This window comes from Tursiops truncatus, chromosome 3 (genome assembly GCF_011762595.2).
Source record: "Tursiops truncatus isolate mTurTru1 chromosome 3, mTurTru1.mat.Y, whole genome shotgun sequence".
Taxonomy (NCBI): Eukaryota; Metazoa; Chordata; class Mammalia; order Artiodactyla; family Delphinidae; genus Tursiops; species Tursiops truncatus.
This window is the reverse complement of record NC_047036.1, coordinates 158822060-158844748: the sequence shown is the minus strand read 5'-3', so window position 1 is coordinate 158844748 and position 22689 is coordinate 158822060. Positions and strand designations below refer to the sequence as shown.

The window sequence follows — 22689 nt, the reverse complement described above, 5'->3', positions numbered from 1 at the left end:
ACTGTGGCACCCAAAGCCTGACACACAGTGGGCCCAAAGGCACGGTAGCTAATTATTCCTGTTGTTAGAAAGTAACTCTCAAGTGAGCTCAGAATGCTTGGGACTTACTTACGGACAATTTCTAAACCATCAACACTTGAAAGAAACGGTGACTGGGTCTTGTGGGATTACAAGCTGTGACTAAGGCAGCTGTTCTCACCCAGGGGAGATTCTACTCCCAGGGGACACTTGGTGATGTCTGGGGACATTTTTCGGTTGTTGCCACTGGGGGGAGGGGATGCTACTGGCATCGGGTTGGTGGAGGCCCACAGCGTACATGATGGCCCCCAGCCCAGAGACTGACCCGGCCCCAGACGTCAGTGGTGCTCTGGCTGCAAAGCCTGGCTCTAAACTAAAACAACCTTCTCCCTTTTCCAAATGGTCGCCTCAGGAAGCACATTTATGGCTGTGACGTGGATCTGGCTCAAGCCTGTTTTGGAAGCTGGCATGGGCACCGCCCTCCAGCAGCTCCTAACCCCTGGGGAAATTTGGCCTTGCCGGCTCACACTGCTGAGGCTCGAGGGAGGCAGCCGGGCAAGGTCAGAGGCATCTGACTCACGAGGTGCAGACACCCGCCACGGAGGTGACTAACGGCCCTCGTAGAATGTGCCAGAATCCTTCGGGGCAACAGCAGGGGAGGAGCATGGAGGCCAGCAGGAGGACGGATGGGCCCCCAGGATCACCAGTGGCGGCCCTTGGGGAAGAAGATACAAGACACGTCCAGCTGTCACTCGGCGGGGGACTGCTGCGGGCTGACTTGTGTCCCCCCCGCAAAAGGCTCGTCTATACTGACCTGACGCTGGAACCTGTGAACGTGGCCTGATGTGGAAATGGGTCTTTGCTGACGTAATTAGTTAGGATGAGGTCATCCTGGATTGGGGCGGCCGCTAAAACCAATGATGACTGGTGTCTTTACAGGAAGAGAAGGCAATATGATGACAGAGGCTGGGATCGGAGCGACACAAGCCAAGGAGCGCCCGCCTGGAGCCCCCAGAAGTGGGAAGAGGCAAGAGAGCATCTGCCCCTAGAGCCTTCGGAGGGAGTGTGGCCCGGCCCACACCTAGACTTCAGACTTCAGGCCTCCAGAACTGTGAGAGAGAGTAAATTCCTCTTTTGCCGCCACCCAGTCTGTGGTACTTTGTTAGGGCAGAGCCAGGAACCTCATCCCGGCGCCCTGGATGGTCCTCAGCTAGAAAAGGAAGCTGCACCGCGGGGCCAAACCTGCCTCCTCGCTGTGTTGCACTGAAACCTTGGGGCTCGGCATCTTCATCAAACCTTGTCACACCCACCCGCGTGCCCGGTTCTGTGAGGGGTGAAGGGCCCACTTGGCAAAATGCCCCACTCGGTAAATGCTGGGTCCGTCCTCTCGTTCCTGTCTCCGATTTCTAAAGTCACTCAGTGCCTGCATTGTTTTATCCCGTCATAGAGCACCTGTTATGGGCCCCAGCCATTGCTGGGAGGACAGTGGGGCCATTGGTGGTTTCACGGCAGCTGAGTTCCAGAGCTGGGATGGAGCCAGATTGAACCTGGGACACCCTCCGTAGCTCCCATATCACACAGTGCCCACCCCATGATCCTGCAAGGCCCTGAATGATCTGCTGTCACCTCCATGTCCCCATCGCCTCCTGCTCTGCCCCTTGCTCACCCCACTCTGGCTCCTTCCCGTGCCCCCCAGGGCCCCTGACTTTCTTCAACACGCCAGGCACGGTCCAGCCTCCCGGCTTTGTGCACTGGCCGTGTCCCCCTCCCAGACGCCGCATTGCTCACCCCACCCACTTCCGGGCCCCGCTCGGCATCACCTTCTCACCTCCTGCCCCCTTACCCCTTCTTCTGCGAGCCCGCCCACTGTTCTTATCAGCTCTTAGCTCACAAGCGAGGCCGCTGTTTCTCTTGCTGCCTGCCTCCTTGTCACCAGGCGGCAGCTCCCTGTGGGCAGGCCTCTGTGTCGATTTTGGCCACTGCATAGCCAGTGTCAAGAACGGTGCTTGCAGGCGGAATATTTGCAGAATGAATGGATGATTAGAGGAGGGAACGCATGCAGGGTACACAGCACTGAAGAGAAAAGCGTCCGTTCTGCGGCCGGATCACTAGGTAGTGTTTGAAATGCTTGCGCAAAAAATGACAATGAATCTTTACATTACATGTATAGGAGAAGACAGATATAGGCCGTGCGTGCTGGCACGGGGCCAGGCTGTACAGCCCCAGCTCATTTCTTGCTCATGATCTCAGAGATCGTCAGAGAGGAAGAGGAACTGAAGTGTATTCAGCCGGCACAGCCCAGATGGGATTTCAGTGAATTTCAGTAAGAAGCTGGAGGTCAATGCTTCAGGGAGGGTGGGACCCCTGAACCTACCCCTGCTCCCACCCCACCCCGAGCCCACTCCTCGGACAGAGGGTCTGGGGTCCTGCGGATGGACAGACTGCAGCACATCCAGCAGGTGTTACTCAGCAACATGAAGATATGAGGTCTTGAGCCAAGAAAAGACGCAGAGGAACCTTAGTACTAGTATTTAGTACTAAGTGAAAGAAGCCGGTCTGAAAAGACTACAGACGGTATGATTCCAGCCATCCAGCATCCTGGAAAAGGCAAAACTATGGAAACAGTAAAAGGATCAGTGGTTTCCAGGAGCTGGAGGGAGGGAAGGGGATGAACAGGCAGAACACAGGGGATTTTCAGGGCAGTGGAACCATTCTGTGTGATACTCAGGGTGGATACGTGATATTGTGCATTTGTCCAAACCCGTAGCAGGTGCAACACTGAGTGAATCCTAATGTACACTGTGGACTTTAGTTAATAATGATGTGTCAATACTGGCTCACCAATTGCTTTTGTTTTTGTTTTTAAAAACCTGTTTCTTTTCAAGAAATAACATGCCTTTTTTTTTTTTATTGCGGTACGCGGGCCTCTCACTGTTGTGGCCTCTGCCGTCATGGAGCACAGGCTCCGGACGCGCAGGCTCAGTGGCCATGGCTCACGGGCCCAGACGCTCCACGGCACGTGGGATCTTCCCGGACCGGGGCACGAACACGTGTTCCCTGCACTGGCAGGCGGACTCTCAACCACTGCGCCACCAGGGGAGCCCTCACCAATTGTTAACAAATATAACATGTTAATGACAGGGGGAAGAGCAGAAGTGGCAGGAGAATACGGGAACTCTCTGTACTGTCTGTTCAGTATTTCTATAAACCTAAAACTGCTCAAAGAAATAGAGTGATTTATGTCATTATATTTAATAAAATTTAACTATTTAAGTTACATACTTAAAATCATTTAATCACTGCAAAATCTTATTAAAAGCAGAAAGCAAGCAAGCAGAGTCTTAGACCCCAAACCCAGAGGCGCACACCCTGGGCCCATACGCGGCCCTGGCCCTCACCAGGTGACGACCGTTAAGTTAGTTCTGAGACGTGGACGCATCTTGTCCTAAGACCCTGAGAGTGAGTGATCACTGCGATCACTTCCACTGCCCCCATGTCCAGAAGGCTCACCCACAGTGACACATGCGTGACTCCTGTGGGGTCTGGCCAATGGGAACACTGGAGAGGGCGCAGGAAGCTGGGGCATTTCCTCCCCCGCTGACTCTTAGGCACTGCCAAGCAGCCCCTCCTCTAGCCCGTCCCCAGCCCCCAGGTCTGAACTCACCTTGCTGGCTTCCTTCTACCCCACGGTCCCACTCCCTGCCAGAAACACCCCACAGTGAACTATTCAGTTTGGACACGCCATCCTTTCCTTTCTGGGATCCGGAGTGCAGACTGCCGCCCCTCCAGACGTTGGGAGTACGTTAAGAGGACATCAAGGCATTGATCAGGCCTTGTTATTTTCTCTATTCTGATGTTTTGACACCTGGGGCCTGGCTGACCCTGGAGGGACTGCCCCCGCCAGGGCTGGCCGAGTCCTAGAGAAAGCAAAGGACTCTCCTACCAACACGCCTTCCGAATACAAACCAACCATTTCAGAGCCTACACCGCCCCCCACCATTATCACGTTCTCACACTCAGGGCTACTCTCTCCCTGCCCTGATTACCCCAGGGCCAAGTACCAGACAACCAGGGCAGCCTTTATGCTCCCAAACTCTGAAATTATTCAAACTAGGCACCCTAAGCCTGCTTACCCTGCCTCACCGGACCCTTCCCGTGAAAACCACGACAGACTCCTGCCTACACCCTCCCCTGGCTCCTGCTGCCTCCTGCTGAGCCCTGGTGCCTCCCTGTGTGGCCCTGCATGGAATGCCAAGCCTCCTGTTTCTGGAAAACGTGAGTATAACTGTTTCCTCCATGGCCGTCATCTGAACGATAACCAAACCCAGGCGTGAAGGCCCCTCCGCCGAGCAGTCCCGCTCACCTCCAGCACCGGACCAGCACCGAGGATGGTCCTCTCGACGCCGCTGGCGTAGCCCTTCTGGCTCAGGGCGGTGAGGCAGTGGATCAGGAAGTTGGTGCTCTGCGTCTTGCCGGAGCCGCTCTCGCCTGAGATGACGATGCACTGGTTGACGTGCTTCCGGAGCATGGCGTAGTAGGCGACGTCGGCCAGCGCGAACACGTGTGGCTCCAGCTTGCCCAGCTGCTGGTTCTCGTACATCTTCACGTACTTGGGGTTGTAGATGGGGAGGAACTTGAAGGGGTTGACGGCCACGAGGATGCTCCCGGCATACGTGTAGATCTTCTGCTGCAGGAAGCGGTGTTTGAGGTTCTTCAGGAGGTTCTCCTCGGTCAGTTCAGGGAGGTTGCACAGGTCATCAAAGTCCGCCTGCGGCCGAGGCAGGAGGCCACGCTCCACCAGGCGCCGGGTGGCCGTGGCCTGGGACATGAGCTGCATGTGCACGTACTTGATGGTCCCGTCTGCGTTGCGCTCCTGCAGCAGGAAGTAGTAGCCGTCCTCCTGGGGGTGCTCGTCCTGCGCCCGCCGTGGCCACAGCAGCACACGGTGTACAGGCGAGTCGTTGGCATCCAGCACCCACTCCTCCCCGCCCGTCTCCTTGACCTCCACCAGCACGTAGCGCTTGCTGCCGTCCAGCTGCAGGCTGGCGATGGCGTCCTGGATGACGTCGGATGTGGTGCTGTCCTTGGTGGCTGTCACGCGGCACGAGGCCTGGCACGGGGTCTGGCTCTCGCTGGTGGCCAGCTGCGGGTAGATGTGCAGGTGGTAGGCCGCCTGCCCCCGGTGGCCGGAGCTGCCCGCCTCTTTCACACTCATCCTGCCGGCGGCCTGGCCTCAGCATGCCTCCCGGGCTCGGGGCGCGCGTCCTGGAGCTGGAAGGGAAGAGGGTGGCAAAATCAGAAGGGCGGAGGTGGGGGTGGGGGGACACTGACATTCACCTCTGGACAGACAGCCTCAGGCCCATGGCCTGACTCCGTGGGCTCTCTTGAAAAGCCAGAAGGGCCGAAGAGCCTTATCTGTCCTTAAACGTGACACTCACCTAAGGTCTGTAGCTCCTGCAGAGCGACATTGCCAGGCCCCTCCTGCCAAGATCAAACCCTTCCCCTGGAGTCTGCTCCGTCCCAGGCCCCGTCCCTCCCCACCAGCCTCTCAACCCTCAAGTCCAATGGCCGCAACCATCTCAGAGCTCAGCCCTTCCTGGACTCGCCTCTCTTGACAAAACCTCCCCTGGCAGATCCCTAAGTGGATGAAGACGCGGCCCCATGGGCCTTGGTTATGTCCCCAAAACACATGAGGAAGGTTGCGAGAGGAAGGTTGGGATGAGCAAGACTGAACCTGCTCCAAAACTCAGGGACCTTGAAACCCCCGGGTACCTGAAACCCCACTGAGGAGGATGAACTCAGGGAGGGCCCCCAAAAACTCGCTCGAGAGAACTGCTCAGAGTGCATTTGCTTCCAGAACCCACAACCCCATTCCAATCATGACAAGAACATCAGCCCCAAATTGGGGGCATCCTGTGGGACGCCCGGCAGTCCTCGCCAAGACTGTGAAGGTCACGAGCAACAAGGAAAGACCAAGGAGTCATCCCAGGCAGAGGAAACTGGGGAGACATGATGACTCAATGCAACAGGGTTCCCTGGACAAAATGCATTTGCTCCTAAAGACATTTCGAGAAAGAGAGAAAAGGCAGCCAGTCCTGGCAACAGCTCATTTTGTGTCTTGGTGCAAAAGGCAGAAAGGCAGTGTGGGTCACGTGGGGGCCCACTGTGTGCCACCCAAGCGTGACTGAAGATAAAAAGATGAACGAGACCTTGGCTCAAAGCCCAGCGGGAGAAGCTAATATGCAAACAAATGTGAGAGAACATCAACCATGAGCGTGAGAAGTTACTGTTCCCAAGAGCCAGAGAAGGCTTTAGGGGAACGGTAACATCTAAGAGGGGTTCTGAGGGATGAAGAGGAGTTCACAACGAAGCTCTGCCCATTCATGTACATACTGTCCACAGCTGTCTTCGTTATATCAGCATAAGTGAATAGTCACAACACAGATTAGTAACCTTAAGACCTGGAAAGTTGAACGTACTTATTTTCTAGTCTTTTGTAGCAACAGTATGCAGACCTCTGCCCTGGACAGAAGCATGACTCAGAGGCTGAGATGATCTGGGTTCTGGGAAACTGAGTCCCACAGCAGTGTTAGGAGGGTGGGGGATGGGTGAGGCTGAACAAAACCAGACATTATGAAGCTGCTACAAACAGGTAGGTAGGTAGTGGCAACAGGTAGGAAGGTTGGGGGAGATGGGAGTATTTAATTTTCTAAACTTTCCTCCAAATTATTAAGTAACTTTGGTATATTTCCTTCCAGTTTAATAGATGTTACATGTTTTAATAAAACCTGAATTGCTCTTAATGTGGTATGTTGGTACAGATGAACATTTCTCCGTGCCATGAAATACGCTTTGAAACATGATTTCTGAGTCCTTGGACGCACATCTTCGTGTCCAAGTCTGAGCACTTCCTTGGGATCAGTTCGCTCATGTAGAATTAGCAGATAAATGGATGTGAACGTTGATAAGTGTCTTTTTTCAAAAAGCCACAGTATCCTGCAGAAAAATTCTATGAAACGGTGGGGCTCATCTACTCTGGAAACACTCCGGCAGTTTCTTTAAAAGTTAATTATATACCTAGCATGTGACCCCCTCCTAGGAGTCACTCCTAGGACTTAAGAGAAATGAAGCAGATGTTCATACAGAGATTGTACATGAATGTTCTTTTTTTCTATAATTAATTAATTTATGGCTGTGTTGGGTCTTTGTTGCTGCACGCGGGCTTTCTCTAGTTGCGGTGAGAGGGGGCTACTCTTTGTTGCGGTGCGCGGGCTTCTCATTGTGGCGGCTTCTCTTGTTGTGGAGCACGGGCTCTAGGCGCGCGGGCTTCAGTAGTTGTGGCTCACGGGCTCTAGAGCGCAGGCTCAGTAGTTACGGTGCACGGGCTCAGTTGGTCTGCGGCACCTGGGATCTTCCTGGACCAGGGATCGAACCCGTGTCCCCTGCATTGGCAGGCGGATTCTTAACCACTGCACCACCAGGGAAGTCCCTACATGAATGTTCTTAATGGCATTGTTTCTAAAAGTCCCAGACTAGCAACAACCTGAACGTACACAAACCAGTGAATGGACGAATAAACCACCATACAATGGAACATGACTCAGCTGTGAGAAGGGACACAACACAAACGTCACAACAGCATGGAACAACATGGAACAATCTCAGAATCTGTGTGCTGAGTGAAAGACAGAAGGCGAAAAAGAGTACCTATAGACCCAGCAATTCCACTCCTAGGTATGGACCCAAAAGACTTAAAGACAGGGATTCAAACAGATACTTGGACACACACGTTCACAGCAACCCTATTCACAATAGCCAAAAGGTGGAAACAACCCAAATTTCCATCAGCTGATGAATGGATGAACAGAATGTGGTCTATCTACAGAATGGAATGTTACTGATTCATGCTACAATGTGGATGAACTCTGAAAACATTATGCTGAATGAAAGAAGACAGAGACCAAAGGCCACATGTTGTATGAGCCCATTTATATGAAACGTCCAGGACAGGCAAATCCATAGAAATAGTAAGTAGACCAGTGGTTCCCAGGGTCTGGGAAGTGAAGAGGCGGGGGAATGGGGAGAGACTCCTGATGGACACAGGGTTTCCTTTTGGGGTGATGGAAAAGTTCTGGAGCTAGATAGAGGTGATGCTTGCAAAACATTACAAATATGCTAAATACCACTGAATTGTTCACTTTATGTGGGTAATTTAATATTATATAAATTTCATCTCAATAAAATTTTCAAGAGTACATATTATATGATTCCACATACAGGTGACCCTTGAACAACATGGGTTTGAATTCTGTGGGTTCACTTATATGCAGATTTTTTTCACTAAATATGTACTTTAGTATGACATAATCTGTGGTTGGTTGAACCCCAGGATGGAGAGCCACAGATATGGAGAGCCAACTGCGAAGTTATACACGGATTTTTTTTTTTAATATTTATTTATTTGGCTGCGACTGGTCTTAGCTGCTGCACACAGGATCTTTTTTTTTTTTTTTTTTCCAATTGCGGCTTGTGGGATCTTTTTTAGTTGCGGCATGCGGGCTCTTAGTTGGCACGCAGGATCTAGTTCCCTGACCAGGGATCGATCCCGGGCCCCGTGCAATGGGAGCTATGGAGTCTTAACCGCTGGACCACCAGGGAAGTCCTTATACATGGATTTTTGAATATTTTGATTTTGTATATGAAGGTCAGCGTCCTCAACCCCTGCGTTGTTCAAGGGTCAACTGTACGTAAATTTCTAAAAAGTGTAAATTAATTAGAGACAGAAAACTGATTGTTGGCCGCTTGGAGGAGGGGGCCAGGGCGGGAGGACAAAGGGGTCAGGGAGATTTTTGGGGTGATGGATGTGCTCACGATCTTGATCGTGGTCGTGGGCTCCTGGGCGCTTGCATGTGTCACAACTCATCCAATCACACACTTCAAATAAGCGCCATTTATAGTGTACTGATTACACCCAATAAAGCTGTTTAAAACAAAGAATGTGGATTATGAAAGGACCGAATTCCCCAGGAGTGCAACTTTTTTTTTTTTTTGCTGTACGCGGGCCTCTCACTGTTGTGGCCTCTCCCGTTGCGGAGCACAGGCTCCGGACGCGCAGGCCCAGCGGCCATGGCTCACGGGCCCAGCCGCTCCGCGGCGTGTGGGATCTTCCCGGACCGGGGCACGAACCCGTGTCCCCTGCATCGGCAGGCAGACTCTCAACCACTGCGACTCCAGGGAAGCCCATTTTCTAACATTTTAAGAACAAACACATGCCGCGGAGTGCAACTTTTAAAAACCTCTTGCTTTCTTTTCAAAATGCCCAATCCTCGAGCCCAGCCACCGAGTTCCTCGGATGCCACTGCAGGGAAACGGCTGGGAGTCTATGAACTTGTCTGTGTTCAGAGGTGCCAGGTGGTGCTGCCCACCTGACCGTCCCCTGGAAACTATGAGAGCTAACTGCAGGACGTTCCTGGGCAGCCCCACAAGGCTGTGGAGGGTGGGTAGTTTATGCGCTTCCAAGCCTGGTGAGAGAGGCAGGAGCCCAAACTGTAGATCTGCACCTTAATCAGGGCCACATGAACGCACGTGTGAGCTTGTGAACGTACATGTACGAATGTGAGCACACGTGCAGACACAGACACGCGTGATTGAATGCACACTCTCACACGACCGTGCTCACACATGCACACACACAAACATGGACACACATGCACAAACAGAATTTCATTTGAACACACCCACACTCACATGCGTGCACACACACACACACGCGCGCGCAGACCCAGGGCTTCAGGCAGAGCCTGAACCTCTGTGACACGCACTCGTGGAGACACGGCTCACGAGCGCCACAACTTCTGGGGGCACGTTCCAGCTCAAGGACCAGGGGCTTTGGATGGTCTCACGCCCAAGCTGCCTGGATGCAGGCAGCAGAAAGGTCACAGGGATGCGCCTGCTATCTCCTCCCAGCAGACACCGAGCTGGCTGAGCGAGAAGCCATCAGGGCCCAACCATGTGACCTTGCTCGCAGGAGTCTCTGTCACCTGCCCTGACAAGGGTCTGGTTGACGCTGGGACAGGCTGAAGGCTGTATGGCCCGCTGAGCTCTGTGCTGCCCCACATCCTCCAGGGCTCGCTGATCATGAGGCAGCCTCGGAGCCCACGGGGGACTTTTACAGCTCTGGGCCCCTTGGTGGGAGGAGGAGGGGACTCCATACTCTTGAGACTGGGGGCCATGGGGGCAGTCACAGGTCCAGCCAGTGCACACCCCACCCCCAGGCCAGGAGGAAGTACTAATAGATAAGCCTTGCTCAAGGGGTCTGCTGACTGGGCCGGCCAAAGAGAAGGGGTGGGGCAGGGTGGACACCAGCTGGGGGCCCTCACAGGAGTCCCCGCAGGGCCCACCTGACCCACCCTGCAGCAGCTGCCCCTCCAGCCGTCATAGCCCACGTAGGCCCACCACATCTGCATCCTGGGAAACTCCACCCCTGCACCTGCCCGTGGGGCCCTCCCCATGCCCAGCCAGCCTCACCAGGTCCTGCTCCCCAGGGAGCCTGCACTCTCCTCTCAGAGCGGCTCCCTTTTCCCCCTTCCCGGGCGGGGGGGACCCTCCCACCCTCCCACTGAAATAGCTCATGGGCCTGAACACCAGAGACACTAGTAAATCCTTCTCCAGTCCAGGGTCGAGTTCCCTCCTGGCTTCCACGCAGCCTGGAGCTGGTCCTTCCTGCTCGCAGCCGTCCCTCGGTCCGCTATGCCCCCATGCAGTAGAAACCACTGCTCCCCTCTCCAGAGACGCCACCCAGCTCCTGCCAATCATGCCTTTCCTGGTCCTGCTCACTTGCTCTGCAGCCGTGGGGATCAGGTGTCGCCTGGACCTGCCCCTGGAGCCCATCCACTCTGTTGCACTCCCCCATCAGGGGCTAAGCTCGTGCCCAGGGACGCCCACCCCACCTCCAGCCCCAAACACCCAGGGGGTTTGCTCCCTGCTCCTCCCACTGACCACATCCTGTCTGCTGTCCCTAGAACAGCCTTCTCTTCTCACCAGGAGGTCAGGAGGGCCCCTGAGGGACCCTTGTCTCCATCCTCTGGGCCATTGCAGGGCAGCGCCTGGAAGCATTGGTCTAGGTGTGAGTGTCCCAACACAGGGCCCCTCGGGGACGCCCTCTGGCCAGCGCTCAGCCCCTGGCCATCAAGGCCCATATAGCACAGCCCTCCGCTGGTAGACTGGCTGCTGCAGGGAGCAGTTCTTGGACGTACTCTGGCTGTTCCCCACCCAGCCAGGCCCAGGCTTGCAGGCCCCCTCCAGCCACGGAGAAGCTGCCCAAAGCCTCCAACCCACAGGGGGAAGTCTGCTTCCCCCAGCCCGGGCTGCATTCCCATGAGACACCGACCAGGCCATCACCACGGGTCTGGCACCCTGCCCTCCCCTTCCCTCCCCTGCATCTCAGACGGGGGCCGGCCCCACACTGCTGCCTCCTTCCAGTGCCATCCGTGTCCCCTGTCCTCGTCCTCAGGTTGGAATGCCCCTCGGACCCCTCAGCCAGATCCCAGGCAGCTCTGTTCCCAATGCGGATGCGCCCTCTTAGACCCAGAGACTCCTCATTCCACACGTGGCACCACCTGAACCTGAACACTGGGCTGATCTGATCCGCTCTACATCCTCACTACGAAGGCCCCTGACCCCCTCTGCCAAAGTGACTTCCGGAGAGGCCCACCCAAGTGAGAGGTCTGCCCGGAGCAGCCTGAGAAGTGCTGCCTCAAAGCATCCTCACTGGCACCGAGGATCAATATTTTTCTCAACCCATGGCCATCAGTGGGCACAAAAGAGCATTTTGTCACTTATAATCCTGTCAGGCTGGGTTTTTTGACAATTCACTGTATTCAGTAACGATTTTTCTGTTTCTGGAAGCTGTTCATATCCGTTGCCCTTTTTCTCCCACTGAACCATGCCTACCTAGCTCATTGATTTGGAGGCGCTCTTTGTATAGGAATGGTATTAACTCTTTGCGACGTCTGATGAATCTAATTCATACAGATTTACTTTTGCGTATGGTGTTTTTTGATACAAATACTACATTTTCCAGGCAGTCAGATCTGTGGGTCATTTCTTTCATGATGTCTATCGCACATTCCCCTCCCAGAGCTGGGGAGCATGGAACCACACTCTGTATTCCTCTCCCTCCCTGGACTTACTCTTTACATTTCAGTCTTTATCCATCTGGAAATTATACTGGAGGGTGTAAGAGTTTCCTAGGGCTGCTGTGACAGAGTACTATAAACCAGGTGGCTTAAAACAAGAGAAATGTACTGTCTTGCATTTCTGGATGAGTCCAAAATCAAGGCGTGGGCAGGGCTGGCTCCTTCCGGAGGCTCTGAGGATGAAACCATCCCATGACTCTCCTGGCTTCCGGTGACCCTTGGTTTGTAGGTGCATTACTCCGATTTGCTGGCCCAACATCACATGGAGGCCTTCTCTGTCTCTGTGTCCTCCTCTCGTCTTATAAAGACACCAGTTATTGGATTCAGGATGAAGCCACCTTGAGATCTTAACATCCGCAGATGCCTTATTTCTAATCAAGGTCACATTCTGAGGTTCCGGGTGGAATGAATTTTGGGGGACACCAGTCAACCCGGTACAGTGTGGGAAGTGCAAGGAAAATCCAGATGGTCTCCAAAGAGTGAAGCAATTGTTTTAATGCTTTTTCTTAAAGAATCTGTCTCTCCCCAGACCAGGGAGGCTCCTTTGTTAAAGATCACACGTTAAGTTATGTTACACACGCGGGTCTGCCTCTGGGCTGTTGATATGTGCGTGGAGCCATACTGTGATTACCACAGCTTCAGGGGATGCCCTTAAACAGTGACATCTTTCTCGGAGGAGCTCAGATGTTTTCTCTGGCTTCTAAGCACGTCTTCCTCACGGAGTCTTAACAGAGCCTGAGACCTGGAAGCCAGTCACGTTGTGGCTTAAGGTACTTTCTACAAGGGGATGTGAAACCTGCACCCCAAGAATCCCCAGACTGTGCCTGGAATGAAAGGAAGCAGGTCTGGGACTGAGGAACTGGGGGCCCTGGGTCCCCAGGGGGCATAGCTCGGCGAAGTGGCAATTGCACGCTGCGGCCGTGTGTTGGGGGCAGCAGGTCCTGAAAAGCCGTGTGTCTGTCTTTGAGCCAAACCGCCTCTTCAAATGCCCCGAAGTTAAAATGCCTGTTCTGCCTTCTGACTAATGCTTACAGAAGCACACGCGATGTGAACAGGAAGCAAAACCCGTCCCTAAACTGATAGGATCCGTCTACCTGGAACTCATCGGAGAACTATGCCCTCATCACAAAATGGAAACCAACCTGTCAGACTATAAAATTCCTGTATGAAAGAGCCAAAAAGGTGGAAGGGAAGTGCCCATCAAAGGATGAGTGGATATGGGACTTCCCTGCTGGTCCAGTGGCTAAGACCCCGAGCTCCCAATGCAGGGGGCCCGGGTTCGATCCCTGGTCAGGGAGCTAGAGCCCACATGCGTGCTGCAACTAAGAGTTCACATGGTGCAACCAAGAGATCCCACATGCCGCCAAGAAGATCCTGCACGTGGCAACAAAGATCCCGAGTGCCGCCACTAAGACCCGGAACAGCCAGAAAAAAAAGGATGAGTGGATAAACAAAATAGGGTCCACCCACCCAGGGGAATATTACTCATCGATAAAAAGGAATGAAGTGCTGACACACCCTACAACGTGGATGAACCTCCAAAACATCATGCTGAGTGAAAGAAGCCAGATACCAAGTATGATCCCGTTGACGTGAAACGTCCAGAATAAGCAAATCCACAGAGACTGAAGGCAGATGAGTGGTTGCCAGGGGCTGGGGGAGGGGAATGGGAGAGACTGCTGATGGGGACAGGGTTTCCTTTTGGGGTGACGGAAATGTTCTGGAACTAGACAGAGGTGGTGGCTGCACATCACTGTGAATCTCAATGTTACTAATGGCCAATCTTCTGCGCACGATAAAATGAATTCCCGCTGAGAAACCTGAACGTTGAAAAACTAAAAAGGTTTTTGCAAACGCCATACTGGTGTCCTTTCAGCGCTTGGAGGGGATGTGCGCCTCAGTTCAGGGCCTTTGTCTCATGCTCTCAGAGAAAGGAGGCACAGGGAAGAGGGGGAGGCCACCAAAAATTCGGCCCTCGGGATGAGTGGACAAATGTGAATGAGCCGCTCTCAAGGCCCGGCCAAGGTCTGATGCGTGAAAAAGTGAGGTTCTGCCGATCAGCTTGGCGAATGAGTTGGAATTGGCTGGAAAATAAGGAGGACGGGGGCCTCCAAAAAGTGTAGCATAGCCGCTTCGTTTATATAAGGCCATAATTTGAAGCCACATGTTTATTGGATGAAATCATCCTCAAGTTAAAAGGAGAGGGCCGGCGTTACAGCAGAGTCAGTTAGGAAACACCGTTTAGAAGTCAGCGCGTTTCCACTTTTCCACACGTGTTTCCTTGAGCCTGTTGGGGTTTTTTTAGGAAATGATCACGTGAAGTTATTGGAAAGATGGACATGCTGAGAAATAGCTACAAAAGAAGTATGTTTCTCAGTCTTGGCAGCTCAGAGCTGGAGAACAGTTTAGGGTTTAGGTTGGGTGAGGGGGGGATGCGGCCACAGGCCACGGAACGTCCAGAGCCCCCAGAAGCTGGAAGGGGCAAGGAAGGGTCTCCCCCCGGAGTCTCTGGAGAGTCACGGCCCTGCTGATGCCTTGGTTTGGGACTTCTGGCCTCCAGAGCTGCAAGGGAATCCATTTCTATTGTTTAAGCCACTGAGTCTGTGGTACCAATTTACGGCAGCCCCAGGACATTAATCCAGGGGTCTGCTGCAGAAGATACTGGATGCTTTGATTGAGGCCATGGTCAGGAACGGCCACCACCTCTCTTTTGCCTTACTTAAATATCCCTGGAGAAGCCCATCCCAAACACCCTCTCATGACTGTCCCTTACTTCCCTAATTCATCCCCCTAGGCCTTCTAGTCTGGCCCAACCGGTCTGAGTCCTAGAGAAGGCTCTTCCTCCAGGCAAGTGCTGGGGCAGCCTGGTCCATTCACCTGTCCCTGAGGCTGATCCCTCTCCTTGGGGTCTGTGGCTATGTCCCCAACGAGGCTGTCTTCTTTCAAAGTCTGTCCAGTCAACAAATGTTTCTCCACTGCCCACACCCCACCCCGGGCCAGGCCAGGCTGGCAGCAAAATAGAGTAAGAATGTGGCAGTGTCTGGCCTTCAGGGAACTGGACAAATCAACCCACCAGAGAAGAGGCATTTCCAACAGCAATAGTGCTTTGGACAGGAAAAATGCAGTGTGTTCGTGCAGCAGCTTTCAACGGGGTGGGAATTGCGGCAGGCAATTCTGCCCTACCCCATGGGACAGTTAGCAATGGCTGGAGACATATTTGGTTGTCACCACTGTGGGGGGAGGGGAGGTACTTCTGGCATCTGGTGGGTGGAGGCCAGGGATGCCGCTCAACACCCTACAATGTGCAGGACAGGCCCCCACAGCAGAGAATGATCTGGCCCTGGACGTCAGCAGCGCCGTCATGGGGACAGAAACTGACCAGAGCAGGGTGGTCACTTCGGATTAACCAGGAGGCAAGGAGGCGCTCAGAGGAGATAGTTGCCAAGGCCTGCGCAGTGAGACAGGATGGATGGGCTGAGCTTGGCGATGGCGGCCCAGGCGAGGGCGGTGAGCGCCATGGGCAGGGGCAGCTGGGGCTGGCCTCAGAACAAGGGGACCAGTGTGGCCGGCAGGAGGGGGAAGGGCCGAGGTCAGGAAGGTCAGATCCCACAGGGCCTTGTGAACATGGGAAGGAGTCCGGATTTTCATGCAAGTCTGATGGGGAACCCTGGCTAGTTGGAGACAGGGAGGACCGAGACATGAGTGACATCAGGAAGGGATTAGCCAAGCCTAGTGTGGCAGGCAGACCGGGGTGGGGGCAGGTATCCGGCGGCTCCTGCAGGTGTGGGTTGGGGGGACTGATGGTGATTCGGGTCAGGCCTGTGGGACACAGGTAGGTTCCGGTTACAAGGAAGGCAGAGCCGCAAGGCCCTGTGGGGGGCTGGGTTCCGGGTCCTTCCCTGTTGACCGGTAGGCTCATAAAGACATGGAAAGTAGCCTGGGAAGTGGGTCTGGGCGGGCAGAGGAGAACCCTTTGGGACCCTCCTCTCCAATGACACGGTCTACCTGTCATCATGCCCTGGTGGAAAGCCACCTTGAGAACCTTATACGGGCAGAGCTGCGGCGACAACACACAAAAGCCCTGCCTGAGACCAGATTGAGCAGCTCCCAGAGAACAAGGGAACGCCGCTTGGCTTTTAAAGGCAGTTCAGATCCCCGGGTAGGGCTCTGGAGGCTGCTGTCCCAGCCCGGTCACCAGGGGCTGGGTGTGACTCTTCTCCTAGGGGACACCTGGCAACGTATGGAGACAGTTTTGGTTGTGACAACTTGGGAGGCGGTGCTACTGGCATCTGGTGGCTGGAGGCCAGGGACGCCACTCAACACCCTACAATGCACAGGACGGTCTCCACCACAGAGCATGATCCAGCCCCAGACGTCACCAATGCCAAGGCTGAGAAAGCATGCTTTCAATAAATAAGAAAAATGTTTGCACACTTCAGGGTCTCCCCAGGGCCTCACAGGCACACAAGATGTTAGCATGATTCCAAGCCCACGTTCACCTGACTACACAATATTTAGAAGGAGGGACCAAGAGAGGGAGCTGGCCTTGTGGGGCGACTGCCCCAGCTGTTGGGGCCTAGGGCCACCTGCCCCCGTTCCAGTCTCTTTTTCCACTCCAGATACCCTGTTCCTTAGCTTCCCCACCTTCATCCTCTCATCTCCCTGCTAAACCAGGGGGCAGACTCCCTCGAGACCACCAGGAGGAAAGGGACCAGCCCCCTGAGGGTCTAAGGGCCAGCCTACGCTCCTACACTTTCTTTGTGCCACGCGTTCTGATAAACAGCATCTCCGCGTGACAGCCAAGGACTCTTGGTGATCTTCCCAAGCAGTGGCCTTGGACCCCGGCACGCCTGCCAGGAAATGAAAGCCCCAGGTGCGTCCCCAGGATCTGAGAAGCAAAATCTCAAAGTCTCCTCTGGGCTCACCAGGTTCTGTCCACCCTCGAATGGGACGGAGAGGCTCTGAGAGATGAGTAGGAAGATCGTGGTAAAGCCCCGGGCGGTCCTGATGCCGACCCTGTCCCGTTTGCAAGGAAGCAGCAGCAGTAGCAGCGGCCTTGCAGGCAGATGACCACGCCGGGGCTCTTGGGCCTTCCTCTCCCTCCATCAGCCAGCTCAAGCCAGGCCCAGGCTCCTGTTCCAAGCTCGCTGGTGCCAGGTACTTCACGGCCCTCACCGGGCTGATAAACTGACTTCCGTGGACATGCCTGCTGGCCGGACATCTGTGCTCTGAGCAGAGAGATGAGGGCTATTCCCGCTCCCTCAGTATCCCCGAGAGCCAAATCTGCACCTGGCTTGTTAATGCTTTTTTGCGGAATGACTTTCAGATTTTCCAGAAACTTCTTTTGTCTCATCACCTGTGGCAGCAGCCGGTCCCAAAGTCACTTTGTTCCATGAATGGGTTGTTTTTGGACTCCCCTCTTGACCCTGGCAATACTGAGGACACGGACCCCCGTACACCCCAATTATAAATCTTGGCCGGCCCCTGGGTGGGCACACACTGTCTCCCAGGCCTGGCTCTAAACACACCCCTTGTAAAGTCCCATGAGGTCTGCTCCTCCCGAGTCCTGTTCTTGCCTCTCTATTGTCACCCCAAGAATAAGGACCTGTGCAAGATCTGGAAAATTCCCTAACAGGGCACTTCCAAAGTCGACATGGCCAACCTGCCTACCTACCCTAAAATGTTTATTTAAATGAGTGAGACAAAACTAAACGAACTTATTCTCTCTAAGTACCATTATTTATTGATAATTCCCTCACTAAATAAAAATGACATCTGTCTCTTATGCAGTGTTACAGCCTGAATTGTGTGCCCGCCCCCTACCCCGCCAATTCATTATGTTGAAGTCCTACTTCCCAGGACCTGAGAATGTGACTGTATTTGGAGACAGGGCCTTTAAAGAGGTGATTCATTCAAAAGGAGGTCATTAGGGTGGGCCCTGATCCAAAGCGACAATCGGACACGGACTCACACAGAAGTAAGGTGAAGACTCACACAGGGGTGAAGACTCGGGGAGAAGACAGCCATTGACCAGCCAAGGAGGGAGGCCTGAATGCATCCTTCCCCCGTGGCCTTTGGAAGGCACCAACCCTGCCCACACCCTGATTTGGACTTCTGGCCCCCAGATCCATGAGACAGTACATTTCTGTTGCTTAAGCCACCTAGCCTGTGGTACTTTGCTACGGCAGTCCCAGGAAACTTGCACACGCGGCAGTGACAGTCATGAAATGCTTGGAGCTGGCTTCCCTCTCGCACACACAACCCTAAGAAACGGGGCAGAACTGGGATGTAAACGAATGAGTCAGACCAGGACGGCTTATTCATTGCTCCGACTAAGCCACAGGCTGAGCCCTTGAATCACTACTTTATTTATCATCGGGGCCCGGGCTCAGAGTCTCAACGAGGAAATGAGTAGAACCCAAACTCATCGGCTGAGTTTTTGAGACATGCCTCATCTCCAAGGCCCTTTCTAGGCCAACATGAAAAAAAGCAAAGAGGTGAAGTGATGGGCTCTGCACCTCGGCCGGCAGTGCGCTGGCTTGTCGGGGGCCCGGCGGTGCTCAGACAGAGCCCTTTGTTCTGTCCCTCCGTCTCCGGGACGAGGGCAGAGAGAAGGGCCTGTCTTGCTCGGCGGGGAGGCCGAGCAGGGGCTGCCTGGCACAGTTGGTTGGGGATGCTGGGTGCACAAAGGGCTGGTGGATGGGGACTGGGGGGAGGGCAGCATCCAGAAGGGGTCAGAGGGCCCCAGAATGTGTGGTTTCCTCCCCTGGAGTTAAAGCAGCAATGTCATGGTCGGGGAACAAGCAGAGGAGGACACGTGAACAGCAAAACTTAGTCTGTGCTTGAGGACGGACTGGCGTCTGGAGCCAAGAGGGCAAACGCGAGAAGATAACGTGGCTTCAAGAGCCACAGTGATCTGGGGCTACCTCCAAAGTAGCTCTTTGAGAGGAGAACCTGATACCTCTAATCTCGGAAGAAAAGCAACAATTTGTTCCGAGACAAGGACCGTTCCCGCAGAAATCCAGGTCAGTGGGAAGACAAAGAGGAGACAGACAATGGCATCTGCTGTGCCAGCGCGTGATGACGGCCCCAGCTCACCTCCTCTTCCTCCTCTGCTGCACATTCTCGGGGCACGTTCTCTAACTCCCCCTCGGTCCATTCCCAGTGGTGGCTCCTTTTTATCAGGACTCCAGATTAAGAACCGAGCAGATGGCAGAATTCAATCGCTGGCCTCTTTTCCCCACGCCTGCCCTTGGTAGCCATTTGCTGGGAGCCCAGCAAACACCAAGGACCCACCGAGGCAATGGTGGGCCTGGAGCGGGAACCAGATTTTACTACAGAGCAGTGCTCCTGTCCCCCAGGGGACACACAGCCTCGTCTGGGGACATTTTTGGTTGTCACAACTTGGGGTGGGTGTGTACTATTGGCATCTCGTGTATGAAGGCCAGGGATGCTGCTCGACATCCTGTAATGCACAGGGTGGCCCCACAGCAAAGAATGACCCGGCCCCAGAGGTCAATGGTGCTGCAGTTGAGAAACTGCTCTAGCAATTTGGTCTTCGCCAAAGTGAGGTTACTAATGATCCTCCGTACTTCTAGAAAGCACAGCGAGCCATTTCTGAAGTCGTCACCTGCCTGAGCCTAGTTTCTATATCGAGAAAATAGGAACTGCAATCCCCTTGCTGCTGGTTGGCAGAATAAAAGAGTTGGGTATAAAAGCATCTATCACAGAAGATGCTCAATAAAGAGCTGCACATGGACGTGCTTATGTGGTTCCCTCTTCCCCACTTGGTTTAACACCTCTGTATCCTTCAAGGCTTGGCTTAGGGCCAGCCACCTCTCCTGAGGAAACTTGCTGGAATCCCCCATGCCCTGAAGCTTGTGTTGGTCGTTCCTGATTCTGTCCCCACAACTTCTTGTGCCACTTCTGTTGCTGCACTGATCAACTACTCTGAACTCCATTATTCCTGCTGGGGAGGGTGGCCCACTAGAATGTCCCTCCCCCAGGGCACAAGGGCTCATCTCTGCCCCTGGGACCCAGCCCACAGCACCTTGCATGATCAGCCCTTGCTTCACTGAATTCTAGGTCCACCCAAAACGCACAACTTCAGGGAGACAAGGAAAGGGAAGCTTTGAGTTAACAAGCCTCTGTTGGGGATAGAAGATGGATCCTACAGTGAAACAGAATGGGGAGATTCCCAAGTCCCCACCTGCTTCACCAAGTCACAGGCCTGGACCTGAGGGAGGGTCTCACCCAGGGATTTCCAGCCAGAAGGATGCAGCTGAAACCCTGGGAACAGGTATGATGTGCAAAAGCACATTTGGCACTCCAATTTCCCACGTGGAAGATAAGGAAGCAGTAAGATAATCATATTCAGATATAAACTGTAGGACGGAAAGCCCAACAAAAATGGGATCGCCATGGTGGGGATTCACCTGTTGGGGGCTGCATAAAACTAGACAGTGCTGCGTGCTGGAGACACCAAGGCTGGGTTTCAAAGTTGCAGAACACTGATTAGGCCAATCCATTCATTTTGCAAGTAAAGAAACAGACAAAGAGACTTGACAGAGGTTAGGACCCCCAACACAAGACCCTCCAAGAGAGCCTGCCTGGCCACGCTCCTGGAGGAAGGAGACAACAGCAGGGCTGTGGAACCAGAAGATTCTGATCCAGTTCATGGTGGGGGGGGGGAGAGGGGGAGGGGGAGTGTCCCAGCCAGGGCAGGCCCATACGCAGAACCTGCATGAGGCATGACTGTGGGCTCTAATCATGTGTTCTGGGGCAAGCGCAGCTGAGAGTCTCGCTTACAGAAGCTTCCATAAGGGCCAGAACATTCTGGAAGTGAACGGGGTGGTCATCTTTCTGTGGCCCTCTTTACATTCAAGCTATCCAGGCTCGTGTCCTGAACGCACTATAAACCCAGGCTCCTTGGCCCGTCTAGCAGGCCCCAGACAAGGATCCCCAGGGTCGGGAAAGAAGAGAAATTAATGCTGATCAAAACGGTTTAGAGCAAGGCCCTCCCCAGAGCCAGGCCCATCAGACAACTTTCCAGCTGCCCATGTCACGTCCCACTGCTCCCGGATGCCTTAAGCGTTTGGAGACTCCAAGACCAGAACATACCTCAGGAAGGTAGCAGCTGGGACCCTCCAACTGTAAGGCACAATATCCCCACCAGCTCCCACCTCAGACAAAGAGGTGTGGCAGAGGCTTTCCCTTAGACTCCTGGCCTACAAGGCGCCTCTCCCAGGCTGAGCTCACAGCCACCGGGGGACAGATTTCCTGTATGTCTTTTTACCCATTTAAGTCCAAGGATGCAACTCGGAGGAGGTGGTGACAGCCTAGCACATGCGGCTGTGTGCGCACCCACCCCCGCCCCCTCTGAAACCCAGTTCCGGCCCCATAGCTGGGGTGGGGGGGGCCCAAGAGCTCCTTCCTTGCTCCCTAGAACCCCCAGGCTCTAGCCAGTCCGCTCTTAGGAGGACAGTGTTGGGTTTTCAAGTCCTGAATACCGCCCAGAAGGCGCTGAAACTAGCTGGGGCCCCCAGCAGTTGGGGGTGAAGTCAGGGATAAGATGAATCAAGAGGGTAAGATGGGCCCCAAATCTCCATGGTCTGCACCCCAATGTCTGAACGGGGCCATTCTAGTCCTTTCCTTTCCTCCCCTCCTCCCCAGGCTCTCCCTGGACCAGACCTCACTTCTTGCCATGGCTTCCATCCCCCTTCTGCCTCCCCTCCCATCCCCCATTTCCCCTCTTACCAACTCGGCCGGCCACCGCACCAGTGGGTTCAGAGCCCCTCACATTTACTGAGCACCCACTGAGTCCCAGGCGCTGCCCTCCCTCAGGCACCATTCCTCTACCTCTTCACCGTAGGCAGACGCCCCCAGGCCGTTCTGCACCGTTCCCCCCAATCGCACCCTGGCTGTTCCCCCACCGGCCTTGCTCCTCTCAACCCCCAGCCTGGGCCTCTCAACCCCGCCTCCTTGCTTCTCCCCCTCCCAGCCCCGTTTCCTGCGACCCCCCAACTACCACTTAAGCCACGTCCTCTTCAGAGAAGCTGCTCAAAGCCACAAGATCTGCCTCCACACCCGCCCAAAAACTCCCTCACCAGGCTCATCACATCAACTTTCTCCTTCATCGTCCCGTTCCCACTCCGTCTCCTGCAAACTCTCCACGACCCCCAAGCTCGTTCCCGCCTCCTCGACCCCTGCTTTCGCGCCCCCCCCGCAACTAACCCTTAGCCCCGTCCCTCTACAAGGCAGCCCGCCGATGCGAGCTTCGAGATCAAACACTCGAGCCGCGGCCGCCCGGCACTCACCTGGGCCTTGGCCGCCGCGCGCCGCCGGTCCCGGCCCGGGTCCCCGCCCGGCAGCCAGCCCGCTGCTCTTCGGGCGCTCCGCCCCACCGCGCCCGCCGCTCCCCCGCGCGCTCCCGCTTCCGGGTTCCGGAGGGGCGGGCCCGGGGGCGTGACGCCAG

General features: G+C 54.6%; 1 protein-coding gene across 12 annotated transcripts in view; it reads right to left on the bottom strand.

Annotated features, from left to right (window-relative positions):
• The window catches only part of MYO9B (myosin IXB), a 91106-nt gene extending 68446 nt beyond the window's left edge, over positions 1 to 22660 (bottom strand). For all 12 annotated transcript variants that reach the window (XM_073803029.1, XM_073803019.1, XM_073803026.1 and 9 more), the window contains exons 1-2: positions 22532 to 22660; positions 4382 to 5289 (exon numbers count right to left, since the gene is read on the bottom strand). In XM_073803029.1, coding sequence (XP_073659130.1) covers positions 4382 to 5233 — 852 coding nt within the window. In that variant the 5' untranslated portion in view covers positions 5234 to 5289; positions 22532 to 22660. The remainder of the gene's footprint in view (positions 1 to 4381; positions 5290 to 22531) is intronic.
• Positions 22661 to 22689: the final 29 nt, after the last annotated feature.